Source organism: Anthonomus grandis, chromosome 13 (assembly GCF_022605725.1).
Source record: "Anthonomus grandis grandis chromosome 13, icAntGran1.3, whole genome shotgun sequence".
Taxonomy (NCBI): Eukaryota; Metazoa; Arthropoda; class Insecta; order Coleoptera; family Curculionidae; genus Anthonomus; species Anthonomus grandis.
This window is the reverse complement of record NC_065558.1, coordinates 22,940,220-22,966,648: the sequence shown is the minus strand read 5'-3', so window position 1 is coordinate 22,966,648 and position 26,429 is coordinate 22,940,220. Positions and strand designations below refer to the sequence as shown.

General features: G+C 37.2%; 1 protein-coding gene across 2 annotated transcripts in view; it reads left to right on the top strand.

Moving 5' to 3' along the window:
• Positions 1–21,367, top strand: part of LOC126744012 (facilitated trehalose transporter Tret1-like) — a 30,369-nt gene extending 9,002 nt beyond the window's left edge. Inside the window, exons 2-4 of one of the 2 annotated variants that reach the window (XM_050451323.1) lie at positions 3,126–3,372; positions 19,679–19,881; positions 19,942–21,367. In XM_050451323.1, coding sequence (XP_050307280.1) covers positions 3,183–3,372; positions 19,679–19,881; positions 19,942–21,081 — 1,533 coding nt within the window. In that variant the 5' untranslated portion in view covers positions 3,126–3,182 and the 3' untranslated portion in view covers positions 21,082–21,367. The remainder of the gene's footprint in view (positions 1–3,125; positions 3,373–19,678; positions 19,882–19,941) is intronic. The other variant, XM_050451324.1, reaches the window with a different exon arrangement.
• The last annotated feature ends 5,062 nt before the right edge of the window (positions 21,368–26,429 follow it).

Genomic DNA, 26,429 nt, shown 5'->3' with positions numbered 1-26,429 from the left:
TTCGAGACTGCTAGAAAAATAATTACCTATGAGAGGATGAAATGGGCAATCAAGACATTCCTCCCCTTCAAATCTCCGGGCATGGATTATATCCATGGAAATAATCCATTGGATGGATTATATCCATGCCTTTTGCAAAACGGATTCGAAGTACTAACCTCACACATAGTCAGACTATTCAGGACGTCCCTTGCTCAGAGCTACGTGCAAGGGACGTAGCTCTGAGCTACTTCCCTTGCTCAGGTTAGGAATCAGGAATCAGTTTGGAATCAAGTTGGATCCCAAACTCTCCTGGTACGATCATGCAGACACCAGAATGAAAAAGGCCACCTGCTCTATGGGCCTGCAGGCGGGCTTTCGGCAATACCTGGGTCTGTCTCCTAAGATCCACCACTGGATCTACTCGCGCATTGTGAGACCTCTTCTCACATACGGGGCTATCGTTTGGTGGCCATGTACGGAGAAAGCGAAAATTCGTGCTCAACTGGACAGAGTCCAACGTCTTGCATGTCTCAGCATAACGGGCGGACGGCGCCAACCAGAGCGCTTAAGACTCTGCTAAGCCTTCCGCCTCTAGACCTCTTTGTGCAATTCGAGGCAATGAGGACTGCGTACAGGCTATACGTCCTCGGTGAACTACGTGCTGGCGAGACCGGTTACGCAAAAATTTGGTCACGGGCCATACAGGAATGTCCTCTCCTTCTGATGGGCAGTGACTGCATGGCTCCAGTGACTGTGGACTGCGAGGGATTCGTGACGCACATTGCAGGCAGAGAGGAGTGGCAGCATTCCAACAGACCTGCATTGCTAAATAGGGGGACCATCTGATACACAGATGGCTCCAGAATGAATAACAGAGCTATATCAGGGCTTTGTGGTGGGATCCCACATACCAGTAGGGCATACTCGCTAGAGGAGCACGCCACTGTCTTCCAGGCCGAAGTATTCGCTGTATTAAAATACGGACAGAAAATCGGTCGAGTGCCTCGGTGATCATGCCTCGGTGAGGCATGACGGGTCCATCAGGAGACCTATATGCACAACTGCCTTGGCAGCCCACTGTTTCGACAATTCAACTACCTAATTCGCAACGGAGGCGAAATATCTTGGGATAACCTAAAATAAGACGCTTAATAGGAACTTACATCTTGACAAAACAATCAAGAAAGCAAATCTGTCCCTATGGAATTGTCGCAGGATATGCGAAAAAAATATGGCGAATGAACGCAAAACAGATGCAGTGGTTATACACACAGGTCATTAGACCGACGATATCCTACGGCTCTGTGGTGTGATGGAGCAAAGCAACACAACTGGCCAAAACAAAACTTAAGAGCCTTCAAAGGCAGGCCTGCTTGCTCATTACGGAGGCGATCAGAACCACCCCGACAGCCGCCATGGAAGTATTACTTGCACTGACCCCTGTGCACATATACCTGCAGGAGGCAGCGATACGAACTACTTAAAGGCTGCACCATGTCATAAATGGCGTCTCGGCAAACAAAGTCTGGATGGAATCAACTGAACTAGTTGAAAAGTTATGCAATCACAGCAGTATGAACAGCAGAGTATGAACTCGGTCAACGTACCAGACCGAGCGGACTGGGATAAGACAGGATGGAACTAGAGAAAACAGTCATCTGAGTATATTCAGACGGCTCCAAAATCAGTTTTGGAGTAGGAGCTGGAATATACTGCACTAAAGATATATCTGCCTTGAAAAAGATTCATAAATTTTTCAGGTACATGCCATTTAAATCTGTGCAAGAACGCTTAACCAAATGCAACTTAAAAATTGAACCATCAAAATCTACAGGGACTGTCACGCGACTCTAAAAGCCCTAAAATCCCCTATTTGGACATCTAGAGCAATATGGAGCTGCAAAATCGAGCTCATACCGCTTGGGGAAGGGAACAAAATTACCCTAACATGGATTCCAGGAAATGCAAGCCTTACGGGAAATGAGGCGGCGAACAAGCCAGCCAAAAAAGGAGCAGAATCCAATGCAGACTATACATGGCAGGCCATCCTCGGCAATGCCTTACCTAAGACGGAAGCCATTATGAATGCTTCTTAGTCAAATTATGGAACTCTTAAAGAGAGCGGCCTTGATTGGGGAAGTACAAACACCTAGGGTGAGCCATAATAGACTTAGGGTCGCAGTGAGGGACACAAGGTGTTCCACTCACAACAAACCTAATCTAACCTATATGCAGTTTCTTACCATTCTCGTGATTTTTCAGGTAATGGGTGCAAAGATATTTGCGGCTTGCTCCGTCAATTTGAAGGGATCGGTATATTCAATTGTGTGTTTTAATACCCGAAGATTCAGGAAAAAAATTTAAGGAAATCTGATATTTAAGTTGAATTACTTTTCAAACAATATGACACTGATAAATACGTTACGCCAGAGACAATGTTGACAATGTTGTTGTGTCTGGTTTCTGCGACGACAATCTTAGATATCAATTATTACTAGGAGTTTCACCTTTAAGGCAAGCCCAAAGATTGCACACTACAAAATTTGCGCACGGCGTGTGAAAAACGTCACTTTCAGATTGGCTTTGGCGTGCGTTTTTTAACGTTTTACATAGCAGTTCAAAAAAAATGCTTTTGGCCCCATAAGCTGATTTCTATTCAATAGAAGCACTTCTTTTATGACATGGATTGCAAAACCAATCATTTATCGAAAAAACAAGAGACAATTTTATCCATATTTAATGAAAACGAAACTGTAATTTTTCTGATTAAAATTTCCACTTATAATAAACAAAAATTAAGCAGGCTTTACAATCTAAGTACGCCCATGATCGTTTTATTTTAGACCTGTACTATTTATCATAAAAATTAATGGTGGACACGATAATATTCTTTTAAATCAACGGGTAATAATGTAATAAAAATAAGATAAAAGTTAATATTAATGAGATTTTCTATATAATCAGAGACAATATTTTTTATATAGTAAAAGTAACTTTTACAATTAATGAGTATTTATAGTATTTACCTAACTAAGGTCATGCCTAATTTTGAAATTTTTTATAATGATCTTTATGCATTGCTGCTCTTAGCAGAACCGACATTCGAATCTTTAAATAATTAGTAGTATATCAATAAATTCTAGTTTGTAGAAACCGGTCTCGCGATAATCAATGTGCTTCCACTTTGCCAATTTACTGAAATGAGGTCGCACAACAAAGTGTCTAAATTTCGAAGGTATCTTCCGCAAATTATCGCTGTGGGTGTCAAAAATGGATTGTTGCTTATCTATGGATTATCGTTAGGTATGCCTACAATATTAATACCGAACTTAAGTAGCGATAATCCCAAGGAAACCATTTTGTTGGATGAAGAAGGAATTTCGTGGGTTGGTAAGTAGAATTACGTTCTATTTGATTAGTGGATCTTTCTTTAGTAATTTTTATAAAATTAATAATATATAAAATTTATATACCTAGATATGAACCAAAGCCCTCATTCTATGAAAGATAAGGAAATGAAGAGTAAATGTGAATCAAAAACTCTTTTAAACTGCGGCTTAAAAAATTACTCGCAACTTCACAACTTTTTATTACTCACAACTTCAAAAGTTTTTGAGGTATAACTATTACGGGATATCAAAAACCTAATAAAGTAATTATCTTATAATAGAGACAAAAATTTCTTGAGAACGAGTAATTTAAGTATTATATTTGATTATTAGTTTTAAATTAAATACACAGGCCGGCAAACTTCCTTTTAAAAAACTTTTATTTACTACAAAACGGTTACACACACTATATAAATGATAAATTAAAACTTAATTTTAGGTTGAACGATTAGCCGAACAGCAACTAGCTTTGACACGGATCTAATGTTAATTATTAATAATACTATTTCTATTTATATAGGGAATTATGGTGTCTCAGCACTAATCAGCAGTATTAGTATGGTTTGTGGATATTACTCCTCCACCCTTAGAGGTTTCAACGTCCTCGTTGGTGAAAGTTTTTGTAAAAATTTTACAGGGATTATCCTATCTAACCTACGTTTTTGATACAAATAAATTCCTAAAACTAAAATACAAAATAATAAAAATAAAATAACAAAAATTACATAAGATTTTTGCTGCTTAAATTCTAGGTCTTCAAAGTTTACAGTTTCGATTAAATCTTCCTGAATTTTCTTAGGATTACTAAGATGGCGAAGTTGTAAACTAATTGACAAATTAGTATCGGGTAGCGTCTTAATTTGTGGCAAAGATATTGAAATGTTGTTAATAGATAGAGAAAATTTGTCATGATTTATTATGACGTCACATTGACTTTCTATCAGATGACACTGTATTAAAGAAACTTTTTCAAATTGAAAACAATTTTCATAAATTAATTCTGGACTTTTTGTACAAAATAATAGAGATTTTTTGTACGTAATAGTATGCACCTGAAAATTATTATGTACTAGGGCATAGTGATTTTCTTCATTTAAAGGGTTACTGTTTACAATATAATTATAACAGATTCATTTAGAATTAATTTCATTGCAGTTGTCAAACCATAAATTGCCACAATAAAATTTACTTGGTATAATTAATATTTTCGACTCATTATTGGGTATAGGATATATAAACTTAAGATTACACTGGTGTTCGTTAAAAATGGGGACCTTAATTACTAGAATTGCCATATCTTCTAAAATTAAAAATCCTGATATACATATTAAACTTAATTCAGATATATGGTTAAGGGACCATAGGGCTTTTCTTGGATAGTGTATCTTAAGATAATCCCAGATTTGGATAATGTCTTTTATAGTAAGTATTTCCAAATCTAGTGTTTCCAAATGTGCAAATGAGATCATACGAAGTAGTTTTTCTAGGTATTCGTTTAATTCAGTAAGTTGTTTAAATCGATTTTACAACATTAGCATAAAATTTACGTCATTTTCTAATTTATAAAATTCAGTGCGAATGCGATGGAAATTTTCATTTACAACTTTTACGTTTTCCTCGAACTGTTTTCTGATATTTCTTGCAAATGAGCTCAGTTCGTTGATCTTGTGCATGGATTTTATTTCATTACTTTTTAAAATCTGTAAATTCTGTATAATGTTGTTAAGGTCGTTGTCGTCTAGATTTCCTGTAATAAATTTGATTTTGATAGCAGTCCCAACGTAATTTGCTAGGCCACGCTTTTTACGAGCAAAATAGCTAGTGTTATTACTTTTACTTTCATAGTGATTAATTTTGCATATGTGTCATATGTTTTGTCAAGTAGTTTTGTAAGGTCATTAACTTGAGTCTCCAATAAAGAATTATTTAAGGGATTATTAGGACGATTAAAAAGCTTACTTGATACTACATTAGAAAAAATGTGGACTAAAGATACATGTATTTTCGTAAAATTAAAGGGGATGGGTGGAGTGATAATGACTTAATACTAAAGACGAAGAAATTTCTTCAGAGTAGTATCGATTACTGGGAATCTTTTGAACTTGAAGTGCTAGGGAAGAGTTCTTCAGGATCAAGAGGAGTACAATCAAGGAATCCATAAACTTGTACTTCAGAAATTTCTTACTTGGCCTCAGGAAATGTCGACTCGAAGATCCAGGTCTCGGGAAATGGCAGAAAGATAAGGCCTCGGCAACACAGTCGATGGTCTCGGTCTTCAGTCACTAGCAGCACAGCAGGACTTTTGGCTCCACCAAATTTCTCTGGACACCGGAGATTTTTCAGATCGGATATAGGGCACCAAGATTTAAAAATCACTTCTATTCAACGGTAAACGATAAAGAATAGAACTGCCCTATCCTGTTCGCAGCGCCAATTAAATACACAGGCAGACTTCCTTTTAAAAAACTTTTATTTACTACAAAAGGCTTAAACAAACTGTATAAATTAAAACTTAATTTTAGGTTGAACGATTAGCCGAACAGCAACTAGATTTGACACGGATCTAATGTTAATTATTAATAATACTATTTCTATTTATATAGGGAATTATGGTGTCTCAGCACTAATCAGCAGTATTAGTATGGTTTGTGGATATTACTCGCTATATAGTTGCAAGCTTGCGAATGCTATTTTATAATATCTATTTATGTTGGCTAATAAATAACAATCTTTAAGTTAATATTAGTTATACGTGTAATACTAGTAGGTATTCATTTTAAATTTCGTAGCTCTTAATTCTTGGTTCAGAAAATGATCCCAAACTAAGAAAGGTTTATTGGGTACCATTGCCATATAATCCATTATTGGGATAAAAATTTTCTTGCTTTGGGTAAAACCCTTTTAAGAAAACTCTAATCATTTTGTGAATTTTATTTTCTTTTAATAACAGAAAATGTCCAAATTAAACAAATAGTTTGGTTCAAATTAAAAGTACTCTTGCCGCTTTACTTTTACTGTAAAATCCTAATTACATTTCTGTAACTTTAATAATCAGCAGATGTAGCAGAAATACAAGGTAAACGGTCTTTACAAATATTAACCGCATATTGTTCATACCAATATAAACCGACTTAAGTAAACTCACCTTAGTGCAAAGCTGTTTAGTTTGGGAACTAAGAGTGCTAATGTGTCAGTTTTTACATTTTTTTCTTAAAACTTTTATTAACGGTTATTATTAAACAACCTAGGTTCTAGGTCCCTGGACTGATATTAATCATAATTGGCAATTGTGGTTCCTAAAAAAGAATAATGTTAGTAAGAAATTCGCTGATCTAATTGTTTCTCTATATCTACCAAACTCTTTCCTGCAGATTTCGAGATAATGTGATTCGCTCAATGGCATGTCAGGGATGATGCTTATTAGCCTTTGTTTTGACTTTCCTTTGCAAGTTATTAATGTCGATCGGTTAACGCAGTGTCTGCAGTTAATGCAATGTCTGCTAAGTTGACATAATGGACTCTAAATAAGCAATGATGCGGTCATCTACCCTGTACACCTCTAAGATGTGGCACCGCATCAACAATTTTTCGGTAATCAATGTAGGCAGCGAAAGGGTTCCTTTATCATTTATCAGAGTTGATTTATTGCAGCCTTTATCGCTCTTGATGCTTCCCATCTGCTGCACAGCTATAATTTTGTTCCAGTTGCAATGATTATATATGCGTTCTGTAATGTAAAACAATCGAAAATAGTCAACTAATTTATTTATAGGCTTACACTATGAAAATACGACTACTGAAGATATTTACAACTATTTAAATCTCACGCCAATATTCCAAATTTTACTTCACTGAACTAGTATTTGACTTCTATCGGTGATGCGGCTCCTTATATACACAACGGAATGCTGTTTAGAAAGATTCTTGCTAAGTTTTAAGACGTTGTGTTGTGTGCCATTTATATCATTCCGGAATGACGAAAAATCAGCAGATATCCCGGTGTTTACAATATCGTTACACATGCTGCGAATTATCCTCCAGTCCAGATTATCAAGTCCGCATGCGGGTTTTAGAACTGTTAAGCTTCTCAGATCCTCGGCAAGAAACTTCTCTTTTACAGAAAGTGTCAGTCAAACACATTAGATAAACGGTCCCAAACGTCCTTATAGGTTGGCTTCTGGTATGACGCTTCTTTGGTAATCAGGTAGAAAATCTTTCTGCCAGTCTGTTCGTCGGTTTTCTTAAGTGCTTGCTCGATACTGCAGTTACATCGACGTGGCTCTTCGACGGAATTTTTCCGAACTTTCTATGAAAAAAATTCTTTTAATAGTTAAAATGGTGACACGTGTTTCGCTCCTAAGAGCATCATCAGACCTAAAAAATAATGCAAACAAAACCAAATAAAATTACAAGAAGACCTTAAAGTAAAACAAAAAAGTATACTATAATTCACTGTTGTAGTCTAATTTGTGCCACCAATTTATAACCAACTCGCACTACCGCACATCATTTACGATAATGACATCTAGACCGATCTCTCGCTACTACCACTCTGATAGATTCGCATAATATAAATATTTATTTTAAAGTAAATTTAACTGTAGGCTAACTTAATTTGACATAGTATTTCCTGCCATCTAAGAAACAACAATAAAATGTAAACAAAACACAAAAGAGACCAATGTTCTCCCCTTTTTAAGCACTGTTCGTCCTGTGTAGTGTTCTGTATAGTCTTAAGTGTGTCTAAATTTATGTATTATTTTAATAATATCAAATGTGTTCCCACTATGGTAAACTTCTGGGCTTAACTGACAAGTGAGTACATTCCATTCGTTCACCTTTAACTATAATGTTTTTTACGCATATAACACCAAACTCATTTCAGTTAGCATTGATGATGGCTCATACGCCGAAAGCGCTCTGCTAAGCTTTTAGAATAAAATTGCTCTGAATACATCTGGTTTGATTAATTTGTAAAAAAGTATACGTTAAGAAGTTTAAAAACACTCCCGACTAGGTCAATTTCTATCTGGCGATAATTTTGTCGCAATAAGTAAGAAAGAGGATGCTGTTGTTTGTGTGGTGCACTTGATATTAATGAATTTAGGTGTTAGTTTCTAACAGAGGCATCGTTGTAGGAACCATATTTTCAGGCAGATATTATTTCTTGCGATCAAGTTTGATCTGTACATCCAGACGAGTTTGGCCTGACTGGCATTTTCAAATTCATTCATATTCTCAAAGAGACCTTGATGTGAATAAATAAAAAAAAACAACACAAAGTCTCGGTCTCAAAAAATTTTTTTAATGGTTAAAGTGGTGACACGTGTTTCGCTCCTAAGAGCATCATCAGACCTTTTTTAAGCAATCAGCAGGACTCTGGACTCGTGCCTTTCAGCTTTCTTAAGTAAAGTATTTATGAGCCATTTAGAAAATTTAATTATGGTTAGTAAGGTTTTTAAATTTATAAATAAATTGTGTAAATCGACATACCTTTTGTATGTCATCGAAACAAAAAGTCATACAAAAGGTATATCGATGACATTTTTCTAGTCCGGAGAGGAAACGACGATAATTTAGAGGGTTTTTTGGATTTCGTAAATTCCTTTCATAGTAACATAATTTTAACTTTGGAAAAAGAAGTTAATAAGACTTTGCCGTTTTTGGATTTACTTCTGACTAGGTACAACAATAGAATAACCTTTGAAGAATAAGTTTTTTTCGACTCATCCAGTTTAATTCCCCTTCTCCTGGCCAACACAAGTTAGTTTTAACTCTTTTATCTATAGATTATTTTATTTACCTCTCTCCAATGTAGCCTTTAAAAAAGAGTACGATATAATACAATCCATTAAAATCAACAATAACTTCCCTCTATCAAGTTTCAAAAAAAACTATATTTTTAGTTTTTTAATAAGTACAAGCTTTCGTACCACAATGTGCTTCAGGAGGAAGGGGAACGTAATAATAAAAATTTCAGATGTTTAACTTACTTTGGAGGTATTTCCCAAGGGGTGGCGAAATTCTTTAAACCTTTTAACATCTCAGTCGCTTTTAAAACTTCTATTTCCTTAAAAAGAAATCTGGTTAAGCCATTGGATAAGCTAGATCCGCTTTCGAAATCAGGAGTTTATAATTTGCATTGTGCCGATTGCCCTACAATTTATGTGGGACAGTCTGGGAGGAAAATTTCAACAAGGGTACAAGATATCTAAGTCTGGTGAACCAGTGTAAAGACACCGATACTAACGAGACCAAGTCAGCGTTTGCCAATCATTTATTGTCAACAAGTCATAATTTTTCCTATCCCAATAATGTAACAGTGGTTCATTACTGCCAGAAGGGCAAAAAGCTGGATCTTCTAGAGAAGCTAGAGATTACAAGAGCGAAGAAAAGTCCAGTTTTGACTTGCGTTAACGACGTGTTCAATTTTGAGCCGGGACTCATTTTTAATAACATCATCTAGACCTCTCTTTTCTTTTCAAGCTATCGGTTAAACGGTGAGACCTAGCGGTCAACGCAGCAAACTTTAAAAGTTTTGCTGCGAGGTTGTAGGTTCGAATCTCGATAGTTCCTTTTTACTTTTTTATTATTTTCTTGTATTCGAGTTCTATGTTATCGTTTTTTATATATTTGTGACGTCAGTTTTTTTAAACTTATATTTTACCGTTCAGTGTGTGGGTATAATTGACCTAGTCGGGCGTGTTTTTAATCTTTTTAAGGTATACTTTTTGGTTTTACTTTAAGGTCTTTTTGTAATTTTATTTAGTTTTGTTTGCATTATTTTTTAGGTCTGATAATGCTCTTAGGAGCGAAACACGTGTCACCACTATAACCATAAAAAATATTTTTTTTAGGCTGAGACTTTGTGTTGTTCTCTTTTCTCTCTAAGAATATGGACAACTTCTCTTAATTTCTCTGGACATTGGTAAACTATTAGCTACATAATATGCAAGAGCATACTGAGCTGGAGTAGTATACAAGTCTTGCTGCACTTCACAAATTCACGTCGTACAGATTCTTTTGGCCACTAGAATGATGGGCCATGAATTTATCAAATGTCAAATCCGACTCTAGTTGGATTCTATATTGAGTCAGTCGGTTAAAGTGAAGGTGGCTTTTGTATTCTGAAAAAAATATCATTGATGGCTTCCAGAACTTTATATGGCTGGTCTTTGGCAATGACATCATATGCGTCTTTTATCGGATCGCTCAAATTTTGTGCACTTGATTATGAATGAGATCCATTCTCCTATGCAGCTCACTGATGTAGGCCATTGAGAGTATACATTGAGGCACAACGATTTGCCTTCTTTCCTTTTTGCCGTCGTGGGCAACCATCCGCCTCAAGAGTCCATCTTCCAAAATATGGGAACTCAATTGTGCCCAAAATAATTTGACATTCGGATAATACTTGGCAACTACTTCCCAAGTTGACTTTTTCCCTTGTTTTATCCCGGTTAGGACTATATAAATATCGGGATCTTCCTCTTGGTCTCTTATAAAATCCACTGCAGTTCTCTGGACAGGGTCTTCTTAATAAGGCATCTGCATGTCCATGGCTTCTCTCGGCTCGGTATTCAATGTCAAAGTCAAACTCCTGCAGCCTCTCTATCGATCTTTCCACTTAACCCTCCGGATTTTTATATTGAAGAAGCCATTTTAAAGCTGCATGGTTAGTGTGCAGCAAGAAACTTCCTTCCATAGAGGTACTTATAAAAGTTCTCTATAGGTTTGACCATAGCTGGCAACTTTCGGCGAATGAAGCACTAGTTACGCTCTAGCCTCGATGGCGTCTTACTAAAATAGCCAATGACTTTTTCTTCTTGGCCATTCTAAATTTAGAATAGCACAGCTCCTATACCCACGTTGCCAGCGTCAGTATTCAGTACAAATTTTTCTTCAGGTAGGGATAGCTCAAGAGAGATGCGCTTGTCAGAGCCTCTATTAGGTTACCGAAGGATTCCTGACAGTCTTGGGACCATTGGAATTTTTGTTCTCCTGTTAGCCTGGTTGAGCTGGTTGTTTTGCTATGTTGGCTAATCTCACCAAATAGCATTGGTTGTAAGTGCATAATTATGCACTGTCTTCGGCAATTGGCCTTTGCCTTATCAGCAGCAATTCCTTGATTAGAAACGACGTGACCCAGCTATTGCAAATCTCTTTGAAGCAGATTACATTTCTTTGAGCTGAACTTTAATCCATAACCTTGTAGTCATCAAGGTAAACCAGGCAAGTCTTTCAGGATAGTTCTCCTAAAATCGTGTTTATCAGCGGTTCAAAAGTGGCATGCCCCTGCCATAGTCCAAATGGCGTCACGTTAAATTGCCACAATCCAGCACTCAACAAGAATAATAATGATAAAAATCAAATAAAGCATCAACCATATGCTTTACAGGTTATCTTCATTTAGATACTTTTGTAGGTCATCTTGGTTGTTCGAGAAGATAGAGCCTTGCGGTTTTCGCATTACTGTGCTACTTTTTTATAAAACGAAATATGTCATTGCCTGTGATTTTAAATATTTTGGGTTTTGGGATCCCCTTGTATCTCCGTTATTATTTAACATAAATAAGAAAAAGAAAAAAATGGTTTTGATGTTTTTTTCCCTGGAACACGATTATATAATTTTCTTGAATAACCTTTGAAGTACTTGGTATAATATAATAACAATTTTACGTGATCAACGCTACTAGGGACCTCTTAAAACAAAGTTATTAAAACACATTTACCTTGTTTATTTTACCAGAGGTGGACTAGGTTGTACATTATAATGCCTAAATTGTTAACACCTTGTATGATAAAGTCTCTCAAATAATAAATATGGATAGCTTGAACCTTATACTAAAGAAAACATACTCTTGTTTATTATTGATAAGATGTACCGTTTTGGAGAAAAAAATTAAGGAATCACTGTTTTATTTTAAATAAAATTTGTTGTTTTTCTTCAATTTCAGTTTCAAACAAAGTCACTACAATAAAGCAGATAACATATTTTTGTTCCACAGAAAATCTTACTTTTTATTACTTTTTCAATATGGTAAACAGTAACGGAGATACAAGGTTAAAATCACTTTGTAGATTAAAAATTATGATAGCTGCCAAATTTTCGACATTCAACATAGTAATGCGAGTAATGCAAAAACTATATGGCTCTATCTTCTATAACACTCGAGAGAATCTTAAAAGTGTCCAAATTTGGGTACGCTGTAAAGTATGTGCTTGCTAATTGATTTGATTATTATTATTAATATGAAAAATAAAAACTCCTTCACAGAGCATCACGCGGCGAGAAGGCGGAATTAGTCCTACGGTCGATCGGAACGGGCTTTTCCTCGAAAATCCTGGGTTTGTATGTTTGTATTTATATTTGACAACGCCGTATTTACGAATTTCGGCAGCTAAATAGCGACCGATGCGATGGATTGTCTGTGTCGCAACTGTTAATAGCTAGATGGCGCACGCGGGCGGCAACTGTATTATTAAGTTATATGGAAATATGGGGTATTCTGTATAGTGTATATGTTACGGTCAATGATGAAAATTCGCACATTAACGATAATGGCCGGGCAATAACGTAACGATCCAAGTAAAATAAGCATTATATGAGGTAAATCGAAGTTTTATGACCAATATTCTCTATTTTCTTAAAATATTCAAAACTATGTCCAGTCGTTATCATTTGATTAGACAAAGTTAGGGTGAGTTAGGTTGGCCCAAGATTGGATCAGGTTTCGTATATTTAAAAAAAAAATAGAGCATATTGGTCATAAAACTTCGATTTTCCTCATGATTATATTGTCTATTTTATAATAATTTGTATAAGTATAAAACTGATTTAAATTTAAATTTAAATTTTATTAAAAGTTTCATACCTTCTGGCTTCATTAATAAATTCTTGATCAAAAAATCTTTGATTACCAAATCCTTCCATCTTTGCAACACACACACACACACACAACAATAAGTTCTAGGTTGAACGGCCTTATTCGTTGTAGTTGTTGTATGGTTGGTATCACATTCAATTTCACACAGTATCCCCCTCCCTGAACTGAATACTGAATTTCGGTCACATTGCTAAGAATATTTTAGAGTTCTGACAACACTGTTTTTAACCGTTCGGCCGGATTCGTAGACGTAGCACAAATTCCGAGTAGGACCAATTCCGATCCCCCCACGCGGCCAATAAAGACGACGACCACTCCTCGCGTCCCCAGTGATCGTCGGCCAAACTCATCCGCGTCAAAAAACCTAAGGATTCAAGGACCACAGCTTTCGGCATGTATATCGCCCGCTGTTCAGGCACTACACGGCATGCTGGTGTCTTTCTCAGTTCTCTCACAAATGCGTCCTTAGCCCCCCCTGAGACACCAATTATGAGTACGGCCAAATGACCTGTGCATTCCAGATCTACATATTTGTCTCGCTTTTTCTGGCCTTAAGCAGTTTAAGCTCGATCTTTTAATTCTCCCTGGACAGGAAACTCAATGACATACATTCAGCTGTTCAATTTATACAGCAAAACAATGTTAGCCTCATTGACCTGCAGACGTGTTGTAACAAAACATAATTCCAATAAATGCGGTATTTGTTCTTCTCCACTATTGTTTTACTGTCGCCGGAAGAATATGGAAGCATTGGTATATCGTCGATATCGTAGAAAAGCATTAGAGAGCACCCGAAGTGCCACCTTGTGACAGTAGATGAATAAGCGGGATGCTGACAATATGTTCTCCAACTAGTGTTGGCGCTGCCAGAAAATTGACTACGCTAGACTAGGGTGTTAATTACTCCATCCTGGCAAGCAAGTAGAAAGTCCTTAGTCCTATACTTTAGACCGGAAGATATTAGAAAATCGAACGTTAGTCTTCTGGATACATCAAGATTTTGGAGGTTTCTATAGAACACTTCGTGCTTTGGCTTTAAGATGCTGCTTAAAGTGTCTTCGTTATTCTGCTCTTCTAATACGAGCTTTTAGAACTTCTGACTCTAACATCTGATCTAAGCGATCTGCTGCTCGCTCTGCTGCCCTAAAAAAAATGCTCCGATATTATAGGCGTTCTGGTCTTTCACGAGGTGTAGTGGTGGGTATTCGCTATTGATAATTTTGCAGGCCATTTATAAAATCAGCCTATTGTCCAGACATTCAAAGCTTTAAAGACCCCTTTACCCTTGCTCTCTTGGGAGACATATTCTGGAAACTGACAAAGGTGGATGAATGCTGCAGTTTATATGCATTATCTTATGTGTGCTCACATCCACCTTACACAACGCGTCCCGCCTCCACTTCAGCACTCCAAAGTAATAGACAAATACAGGCAATGCAGGCATATTTATAGTAGCGACCTTGTTTGTACCGAACATCTCCGATTCCCATATTTTATGCATACATTGCTTATATTTGCTTCGCCGCATTGTTTTGACATTCTCGGTATCCTGTGCTTGGCTTTGATCAACACTGAGATATCTGTATGTCTCACCTGCTCCCAGATGATTTAAAATGGTTTCGTCGGCGAATTACTCATTTTCTGGATCGTTTCCATATCGGCATTTTCCATATTCCACTTCTATAATTATAAGTATTATTATTATAGATTTCATGCCAAACGGCAATCGCACTTCCCCTGGGGAAGGGAGTAAAATTCACTTATCCCAGATATCCTAGATATCAGAAAGATGTAGCTGTGATAGAGTCCGTACCATGTTATCGGAAAAAGTTTTTTACCTTTATTTAATATTAGGTCAGGCCTATTGTTACTTACTCGTTTTATATTATTTTGTTGCAAAAGTATGACTCGGTGATATGCCGAATGGACTCGGTTGTATTAATCCATACCTATATCTGTCACTTTGTACCGTGGGGTTACCTACGACAAACTTGAAATAATTTTTTGTTGGATTTACTTGATCTTGATGGCTACAAGAAACTCTTCAGTTTCCGAGAAAAGCTGTCCCACAGTCAACCAGTAGTTCGACGCCGCTATGTCGACATACTCTTGTTGAACCTCTTAAACATGCCTTTCATGTAATGGTTTTCCTATTCAAGCTTCCTTTTCTTCTAGCTCGGTGCTATGGTGTATGGGTAGCTCAAGGTCCTGGAGTTTAAGTGGTGTTATCATTACGATGAATATCTGATTTTCCAGTCTTTTGTTAAGAAAAAAGTTCACAAATTACTAATGTCAGTTGCTATGTCAGTTGCTTCTCTATGTCGGCATTATTATATTCCATATACATTCCGGCATATTCCTCTTCCTCCCATATGTCGAGGTATCGTAGTTCTGATGCTTATTGGCTTTCGTTAGGAGCGTTTTAGTCTTTCTTTGCAAATGTCCGTTTTAGTCCATCCTATAATAACAAAAGAGTAAGTTAGTGAACCGAGTCTATACGTGTTAAATACTTTAAATAAGTTCTTTATAATTCTATGATTTTTTGGGCCTGCGCCTGCTTCTTTCCTGGATATCTTTAGGATTCTTCTCTTTTAGCGGTGTGGTCAATTTCATCGGCCTGAAGGCAAGATGAATTTTGCTATGGTAGATTTAGGAACTTTCGAACAATGTTGCAAGTATTCAGTATAACAGATTTCTGTATAGTCTCAATCGTCCAGGAGGAAAGACCCAATGCGTCCAAAAGGTTTTTGGACAGTATTAAAGAGACAATTCCAGTGGATGAAATAACTAGAGGGAGTATATATACATTATCTTGCCTCCATTGTTGTTTTATCTCGTGAGCTAGATCTACGTATTTAGCAAGTTTAGTGTGTGTCGTTTCTAGGAAATTATTGGTATTTGGCACTGCTATGTCAATTAGAAAGGTTTTCTTTTGGGCTTTGTTTATTAAGATTATATCTGGTCTGTTTGAAGTCAGCGTCCTATCGGTCAAAACAGTTCTGTCCCAGTAGAGGCAAAAGTCGTCATTTTCAAGTACAGTTTCTGGTTTGTACTGGGAATAGGGGCAAGTTTCGCCAATTAAATGATAAAGTTTTGCCAGTTCTTGATGAATAATTTTTGCCACACAGTTATGTCGGTGCAGATATTCGGCAGCTGATAGAGATGTGCATCCTGATGTTATATGTTGATTTGACTCCAGTACGCGCAGGCATTTTCTACATCGATCGTCGATTACTCAGTAGTAATCGGCATTTGTCGTTTTGTACGGACGGATCTCTGACGATGTGCTTGAGATAATTTCTTGTTGGTATAACCGGTATCTTGGATGGCGAGTAGAAAGCCCTCGGTTTCTGGAAACATCTTGCCTGATACCAACCAATAGTTCGACGAAGCAGTGTCGACATGATTTTGGCTGATCTCATTAGGATGCCGCCCATGAAGGGGCTTCTCCATCCAGATGCGGACTTTTTCCTGGTCCGTATGATGGTAGCTGCACGCTTCCTCGCTCTTAAGTTGTAGAGGAGTGGAATCGTCTATTTGATTTATTGCGCGATGCAGCGTGGAATTTTCTCCTTGCCTGTAAAAATAGGATCTTAAGTTAGTGATTTGTTTTTCAAGTTGTTTACACAGATCTATTAATCCTCTTCCTCCAAGGTGGCGGGGAAGCATTGTTCTTTCAGTGGCACTTCGAGGGTGGTGGTTGTGCGTTTTAGTAAGTAGGGTCCTCACTTTTCTTTGTAGCCTTTCTATGTTTGTCCTACTCCAAATAATTACCCCAAAAGAATAACTAAGAGCTGAACATGCGTAGGAGAACATGCCTTAAACATATTTTTGCTGTTGAGATTGGTTCTCAAAACTTGTCTTACCCTTTTCACAAACTCGTTAGTCAGTTTGCATTTCATTGTTTGTTGTTCAATCGTTTGTGATTGTTTCATCCCCAAGTATTTGTAAATTTCGTGTTCGCCCATGGCCTCGATGGTGTGGAAATTCTGCATCTGATATTCGCCTGACAGAATTTTTCCTCGGATTATATTGAGAGTACGGCATTTATCTAGTCCAAATTGCATGCCGATGTCATTGGAGAACTCTTCTACTATATGCAGCATTTGGTTTAGTTGGTTCCTAGTTGCAGCCATTATTTTTAAATCATCCATATACAGTAAGTGATTTAACTTTGCAATCTCGGTGTTATTATCTCGGATGCTAAACCCATAGTTGGTAGAGTTAAGACGGTTGGAAAGAGGATTCATAGCAAGGCAGAACCATAATGGGCTCAGTGAGTCCCCTTGGAAGATTCCTGTTCGAATTGGAATGTTGTTTGTACTTTCTGTGCTTTTACCCTGTATTTCGAGCTGGATCGTTGTTCTCCAACTTGTCATAGCGCTCTCTAGAAAAGACAAAGTATTACCATCAACTTTATACACTTTTAATATGCTTATAAGCCATTCGTGTGGTACTGAGTCGAAGGCTTTCTTATAGTCGACGTAGGCAGTAAAAATATTTCTCTTGTTGTGATATGCCTGGTTGTTGATGACGGAGTTGATAATAAGTTGTTTCTTTTCAGCCCATAGAACCTTTAGCGCATCCTTTTTGTTGTGCGGCTATGATGTTGTTTTCCTCACAGTGTTGATAAATGCGCTGTGTTGAACAGGAAGTGATAATTTTATACAAAGTAGGTAGGCACGTTACCGGTCGGTACTTGTGTGGCCAGACGGATCTTGTGTGTTGTTCTGGTCTTTAGGCAGTAGATACTTATGTAGTAGGTTACTCCTTGCGTTAGGAATGCTGGCATTTCCTGTGGGTTAAGAATAACGTGGTTAATTAATTCTGAGAGTTTAGGATGCACACTCCGTAGTTTCTTTAGCCAAAAGTTATGAACTCCATCTGGGCCAGGTGATTTCCAATTATGCAGTTTTTGGATAATCTGGTTGACTTCCTCGATAGTAAATGGTCGATGTTCCATTTGGTTATATTTATTACTATTTTGTTTCTCTTCAGTAACCCAGCTTGCGTTGATATTGCATGTTGTTTGGCCCAAAAATCTTGAATTTGTTCTTTCGTGGGGTATTGCTTATCTGGGTGATCTGATTTTGAATTTAGCTCTTTATAAAATTATTTTTCGGCCTTTTCAAAACGAAGATTGTCACGTTTTCGGTTATTACTGGTCTTGTATCTTCGTAGGCGCCCTGAAAATAAGGAAAGTTTCTGTTTTAAAGTATCCAGGCATTGTTGAGCTGTATTATTTTCTGGTTCATGCCGAGTGTGGATGTTGTTTCTCTGCAAAATTTCATCAACTTTCTGTTTTAGTCTATTTGTTCGTGTACCCCTCAGATATTCTGTTAGTTGGCCGATATCTTTTCGAAACCTCTGAATTTTTCGATGAAGTCTGGTCTCCCATGGCGGTATCGGGAGCTCGGTTCTTGCAGAGTCATTGTGGATCCTTATCTTAATCGTCATGGTTTTAGCAACGGCAGTTGCTGCGCTATAAACTAAAAGGTGAAGAGATTCATGTTATTAATATTTAAAAGATAAAGTGGGAGAATTTTGGTGTTTAAAAGTTCCATAATTTGACCTAGTTTTTTTGAAGAGTTTACTTTTGGAAGTTTGGGTCTTATTAGTGGGTTGGTTCCCTCAAATTCTAGCATCGCACGTGCCATTTCTGCAGATAGTTCATGATATAGCTCAGAATTGTCCTCTTGGGTGTTTTCGGTAGTGTTAAGTTCCTGTGTGTTATTTAATACGTTTTCTATTACAGGTTGCTCCTCAGCTGGTTCATTGTTAGCGGGGTCTTGTTGATTTTTTTGTGTTACTGTGTTATTATTATTATTATTATTATTATTATTATTATTATTATTATTATTATTATTATTATTATTATTATTATTATTATTATTATTATTATATTATTATCTATCAATTTAAATCCAGAAAAGCAAAATAGTTGAATAGAAAATCAGAGAGGCTCGATTTGCCCGAGTTTGTTCACGCAATTCCGGCGATATTCAAAAGACATAAACAAATTTGGTGCTTAATTGATTTCATAAAGATACTCAATAATATTTCTTTCTATCTATAAAAACTGTCTCAATTGCTAGCCTCAAAGAATAAGGTATAGACAGTTATCAAAGTATAATATTCCTTGACTTGAATTATTTTTACAGTTCTTTTATATTTTATTCTTAGCTGTGTTTAAATCAATTGACATATAAAACCTGACATTTTTCCCACGAGTTATAACTAAAGATCTATAGAAATTTATCTTAAAACTTGATTGATAAAAATAATTTGTTTAGTATTATTAACAATGATGATACTCTATTTCTAAATAATTGTCTGTTCTTCTTGATTTTTCTTCACATATTTTACAATTTTTTGGATTTTTTATAATTGACTTACCATTTTATCATTTATCATTTTTAGGTTCCATAAATTTTTTGAGTGTACCACTAGGATGTCTAGTCTCCGGTATAGCCACGAGGCCTTTTGGACGGATTAGAACTCTGCAAGGAATATCACTGATATTCTTCGGTTCTTTTCTCCTATTTTACTTTGCCTCTAAAACTATACATATTTTACTTGGACTACTATTGACCGGGTTTAGTGGAGGACTTCTTGAAGCTCCTGTAAGTAGGGTTGCTTACAATTTATTTAATAATAATTTAAAATAAAATTAATTTTTTTAGACTTTAATCTACACAGTCGAAATCACCGAACCGAATCTACGAGGGTCGATGTGCTCTACATCTACTTTAGCTATTGTGATTGGTCTACTATTATCATTCGTTATAGGAACATTATATACATGGAGGACATTAGCTTTGGTCAATGCCTGTATACCATTGGCTTTCCTGCTTCTCCTGTTTGCTCTTCCAGAGTCTCCATACTGGTTAATATCAAAGAATAAATTGGATAAAGCTCGAAAAAATTTAGCATGGTTAAGAGGTTGGACCAAAATTGAAGCTATAGAGCAGGAATTTCAAAAAATATGCAAGGAAGTTGACCAACATAAAGCAAATGAATTTAAAACTATAAGTTTGCAAGCGGTTAAACCTTTTTTAAAATCAACATTTATTAAGCCATTTTTGTTAATCGCTTTAACGTTTGTCTTAGCGCATTTTGGTACCAGTCAGAATGTAATTTATTCAGTAAAAATATTTGAAGTTCTAAAAGCGCCTATAAATTCGTATTATGCCACTATTTGTGCAGGAGTCGCAGGGCTGATAGGATGTATTTTGCTTATGATCTTAGTTAGGTTCCTCGGCAAGAGAATTTTAATGTTTATAGCACAAGTGGGTATATTTCTAAATTTTTTTTTACTGGCAACATATGTCTACTATCTAGACGTTCAAAATCTAGATGATTTGGAGGATTTTGATCCTAGTATTGCTTCAAAATTTAGTTGGGTACCATTAGTTACAATATTATCAGAAATCTTCTTTGCTTATCTTCTTACATACACCCTACCATGGATAATCATGGGAGAATTGTACCCAAATGAAATAAGAGATATTTCTTCAGGCCTTTCTGCTGGTATAGGTTATATAATAGGGTTTTTAGCTAATAAAACTTTTCTTGATTTAGTAAGTTTAATTACTCTTGCAGGCACTTTTTGGATTTATAGTATCGTAGGCTTCATGGGGTTGGTATTGATGTACTACTTCTTGCCGGAAACCGAAGGGAAGCCCCTTAGTGAAGTTTTAGAGCATTATAGGGGTGGCGTTAAGCTGGATAATAATGTAAGAAAAAGCAATAAGTCGGAGGTTTGCAACGGAATAGTAAATAAAGGGTTTGATAGTTATGATATATCTGACACAAAGTTTTGATAATTGTAACATGATATTATGTTTTATTGTGATACTGTTATAAGTAAGTATTTGTAAAAAAAATATAATAAATATAATTGTTTTATAAAATAGGATTGATATACAAGTTAGGATAGCATAAGATCACAAATATGCACTAATAAGATTTTGGATACATAATGAATTGTAATATATCCAAGACCTTTTTTGAGTTTTTGAAACTTAAAATTATAAAATTTGTTTTTGATATTCCCTTCTGTAATTAAAACACAATTTTAACAGAACTCATAAAATATTTGACTTATTATTTCGATTTAGTGTCATAAACAGGCTTTTTCTGAAATATTTATTGTATGGCCAATTTATAGTACCATGTAGTGAATTGAATTGTCGAAACAGTAGGCTGCCAAGGCAGTTGTGCATATAGGTCTCCTGATGGACCCGTCATGCCCCACCGGGGATTATCAGAGCCCAACGGCCTTAGAGAAACTGATAAGGCTCTCTGGTCTGAAGGACTTAAAGTCGCTCGGTACACTGAAAGTGTTACCCAAGTATTTGAACCTGGCGCGCGTGAGTGCTGGGCACTCCCCGCCTACATGGTCAACGGTTTCATCCTCCTCACACCACCAGCGGCATTCCGGGTTGTCCGCAATACCGATAGTATGGAGATGCCTTCTTAAGTGCCAGTGACCGGTTAAAAGACCTGTCACTAGCCGAATTTCGCGTCTTTTTAGGCGTAGTAGATTTTTGGTGAGACAGGCAGGGGGCCCACCTATGTGCGCTTAGGCCTGTACCAGAGGACTCAGTCCATCTTCGGTGGGTTCACTTGTCCAGCAGACCCTTCATTGACGCGACCGCAACGCATTTGGCGATACCAACTATGGGTTCCGGCACATTCGCGGATCCCAGTCTGGCAAGAGAGTCCGCTTTCTTATTACCTGCATGGCCTGCGTGGCCAGGTATCCAGACGAGCTGGATTCTGCAGCCAACCTGCACCAGTTTTTTCAGGACTTTTATGCACTCTAGTACAAGTTTGCAGCTTACCTTTGCGGCCGTGGTAGCCTTAATGGCAGCTCTGCTGTCCGAGCATATTGATACGACTGTATTACGGTGTTTGCAGCTTAGGATTTTCTGTCCGCATTTTAATACAGCGAATACTTTGGCCTAGAAGACAGTGGCGTGCTCCCCCAGCGAGTATGCCCTGCTGGTATGTGGGATCCCACCACAAACTGTTATTCATTCTGGGCCATCTGTGTACCAGATGGTCCCCCTATTTAGCAATGCAGGTCTGTTGGAATGCTGCCACTCCTCTCTGCCTATAATGTGCGTCACGAATCCCTCGCAGTCCACAGTCACTGGAGCCATGCAGTCACTGCCCATCAGAAGGAGAGGACATTGGCCCGTGACCAAATTTTTGCGTGACCGGTCTTGCCAGCACGTAGTTCGCCGAGGACGTATAGCCTGTTTGCAGTCCTCATTGCCTCGAATTGCATAACGAGGTCCAGAGGCGGATGGCTCAGCAGAGTCTCAAGCACTCTAGTTGGCGTCCGCATGGAATCCGTTATGCTGCGACATGCAAGACGTTGGACTGTTCAGTTGAGTACGAATTTTCTCTTTCTCCGTACATGGCCACCAAACGATAGCCCCGTATGTGAGAAGAGGTCTCCCAATGCGCGAGTAGATCCAGTGGAGGATCTTAGAAGACAGACCCCAGGTATTGCCGAAAGCCCGCCTGCAGGCCCATAGTGCGCAGGTGGCCTTCTTTATTCTGTCTGCATGATCGTACCAAGAGAGTTTGGGATCTAACTTGATTTCCAGAAATCGAACTGTCCTGGGGTAATGCAGCTGCACGCCACCTAGAGATATAACAGGAGGCGTGCCAAAGTTACGGCTCCTCGTGAATAGTAGGAGCTCTGCTTTTTTGGGGTTAATCCTGAGACCCCCGAGAGGCACCATATATCCACCAGACGCAGGGCTCTCATCATAGGGCCCCCATTGAGACGGCACTTTTCCCAGGGCAAAGGATTACCAGATCATCAGCGTAGACTTGTGTGTATAGGCCAGCATTGTTTAAAAGATTTATCAGGCTGTCGACCACAAGGCACCACAAGGCAGGGGACAATACTACTCCCTGCGGATAGCCCCTAGCCGCCAACGTTTCGACAATCTCGTTGTTGAGCTGGGCAGATACATGACGTTTCGAGAGCCTCTATCCAGCTAACCAAACAGGGTCCTGAGCCGCGGCTCTCGAGTGCTTGGCAGATTAATGCGAAAGGGGTGTTGTCGAATGCCCCTTCAATGTCTAGAAACACACCCAGACAGGCCTTGCCACTATCCAGAGCACCCTCTACCTTCCTCACGAGGTGGTGTAGGGCCAGGTCCGTGAATTTGCCCGCCTGATAGGCGTATTGGTGCACATCCAGTGGTTTGTTGACCAGGATGCTTTCCTTAAGGTATCGATCAATCAGCCTCTCCATCGCCTTCAGCATAAAGCTAAGGCTGATAGGTCGGTATGATTTGGGATCTGTAAAATCGCTTTTTCCGGGTTTCGGAATGACGACGACTTTCACTTGACGCCATAACTTTGGGACGTAGCCCTGAGCAAGCGAAGTCCTGAATAGTCTGACTGTGTATGGGGTTAGTACTTCTAAGCCGTTTTGCAAAAGACATGGATATAATCCATCCATGCCCGGAGATTTGAAGGGGAGGAATTGTCTTGATTGCCCATTTCACCCTCTCGTAGGTAATTATTCTTCTAGCAGTCTCGAACTCTAAGCGAATCGGAGCCCGAGAACAGCTAGAAAGATCGCGAGATGAGTTGGAGTCTGGGAAGTGAGTGCGCAGCATGACCTCCAGTGACTCCCGCTCATTGGTAGTAAAGCCGCCATCTGGAAGAAGCTTTGCGCAGAATCATGTAGTATTTCATTAAAAGCTTCAGTTGTTGTTAAGGTTTCCTATCAAAACTATGACGTTAAAACTTTTTAATAGGGTGTCCAGGAAAGATACCAACAAACTTTAAGCGGTGGTAAAGGACATTCAAATAAACATTTTGTATATTAGACATAAGCTCACAAATGAGCCTTTTGGGCTGTAATATAGAAAATTTGTTTTCCGTGGTTTTGTAATTTGGTATAGTTCGTTTTCTTTCTAATCTTAAGCAAGTTTCTTCGATAAAGTTGGATACAAGAAAATCTGCAAACTTTCTAATTTTTGGAAAAAAAGGCATTTGTTTTTTAGCTTATAATTTGTAGATAGCGTTTGGGGATTTTATCCATTAATACGTTAGTTTAAAAGTGGTTTTATTAAGAGGGTTACTTGATTTCAGCCATAATGCAGTTAACAGTTATCTAGCCTTTTTAATTTTTTTCTTAAGTTTGGAGAAATGCTTGAAGTATCGGATTTGCATGAATATTTATGAAAGACATTTTTTACTTGATTTTGTTAAAAGTTGTTTACTAACTTTTTTACTTTAATTTGGCGCAGTTTTAGGATTTACATTAATTACTGTGGCGGAATACTTGTTGTTATTCAAATTTCTTAACAAATATTTTAGATAGCTTACGCTATTATTTTCACCACAATGGCACTATGCAGATATATAAGCTTGCGTACAAGTTGTGTAAACATGATTCTCCCCTCATTTATAGCAACTATCATAACCGCACATAACATATTATCAAAAGAGTTTTGCGTTAAGTTGCTTGCTTCTTAAAGTTCTTCCCTCGAGAGTTCAACTTTATAGTGAAATATTATATTATAGTAAATGAAAATTTTTACAATTCGTTATTTTTATATGCTGTTGGAATTTATAAAATAACTTTATGACTGTTTCTATTAAAACAAATTGGTTGCAGAACACCTTTTAATCTCCGCTAGTGCGATAAAAAAATAGTTTGATAAGTTCTTTAAATTTGTTATTCGACACAGGAATAAAACAATTAAGTACCAGTTTTATGTTATTAAAGAGTAAAATATCTTCAGCAATACCTTTATAAAATATACGACGAAAATTACCATTTAAATAAATTTGATTATTACTATCACGACTAGAATCTGAAAGAGGAACAGGCCAATAGTTCATATATTTTTTTCGCCTTGTTGGCATTAGACTGAGGAAGTTAATAACATATTAATTTACATATGTTCAGTAAGTCTTTATATTTGAAATCTAATCTAATACAAGGAAAAAGCTCAATAAGGCTGGACGCATACAGAAAGAGCAAAACAGTTTTAGTCAAAAACGTTTTTGCTTCAGACGAAAACGTTTTAGTTTCTACATGAAACATTTTGTTTAAAACAGAAACAAAATGTTTCTACAACCAGCTTAAGTCAAGATGTCGACTGAGAACGACGAATCAGTTGAGATTGCACTTATTTTCTGGCACTGGTTGTTACTCCAAGATGAAACAGCACCTAACAGACAATTGTGGGTGCATCTATAATAAATGAGAAAAGAAATGTCGAAAAAACTATTCAATCTTTCCTGAACGGACTAAGGGCAGTTGAAAAAAAATTAATGAGCTCCGCTTCTTATGACTACCTATTGGAACTGATATCTAATAAAATTAGAAAAAAAATTACAAATTGGAGGCCAAGCATAACACCAGAAGAAAGGCTATTGATTACACTCAGGTGAGCTTTTATTTACAACATAATATTAGGTACATTACATTAATTTAATTATTATTATTATTTATTATTATGTTGACAATAGCAGGCGGTGAGACCGATGAAGCTATTGTTTCTTCCGTATGTTTCAGGCTTGAGTAGGTGGACCTGCTCACATGCAGTAGTGAATCATTCTCTCCGAATTTTGTCCCAGCTCAACATCAACGCGGTTCTTGAAAATATTCGTATTTGGGGCCGTCACCGTTTCCTGATTTAACGAGTTCCATAAGTGCACTGCACGATTTGTTACAAAGTTTTTTCTGGGAAGTTTTGCCATTCTTTCTTTTTCAAGCTTCTTTGTATATCCTCGGAGATTATGGTTTTGGCTATAGTGGAAAAGGTTCGCCAAATTGCACTGGTAATAACCACTGGTAATCTTGTAGGTTTCGATGAGATCGCCTCTATGTCTTCGCTCTCTAAGAGTGGTCAAAGCAAACCTGATTAATCTTTCTGTATATGGCACATTGCTTAATTCGTAAGGGATTTTTGTTACTTTGCGCTGTAATTTCTCCAATTGGTCTATATCTTTAATATAATATGGGTTCCATACAACAAAGGCATATTCTATTTTTGGCCTTATGTAACTTTTGTATAGAGTGGATATCATTTCAATAGAATGGTCCCTAAAAGTTTGTTTTATCAGATAGACTAGCGAGTTTACTTTTTTACAAATTCTGGTTATATGACGTTTCCATTTTAGG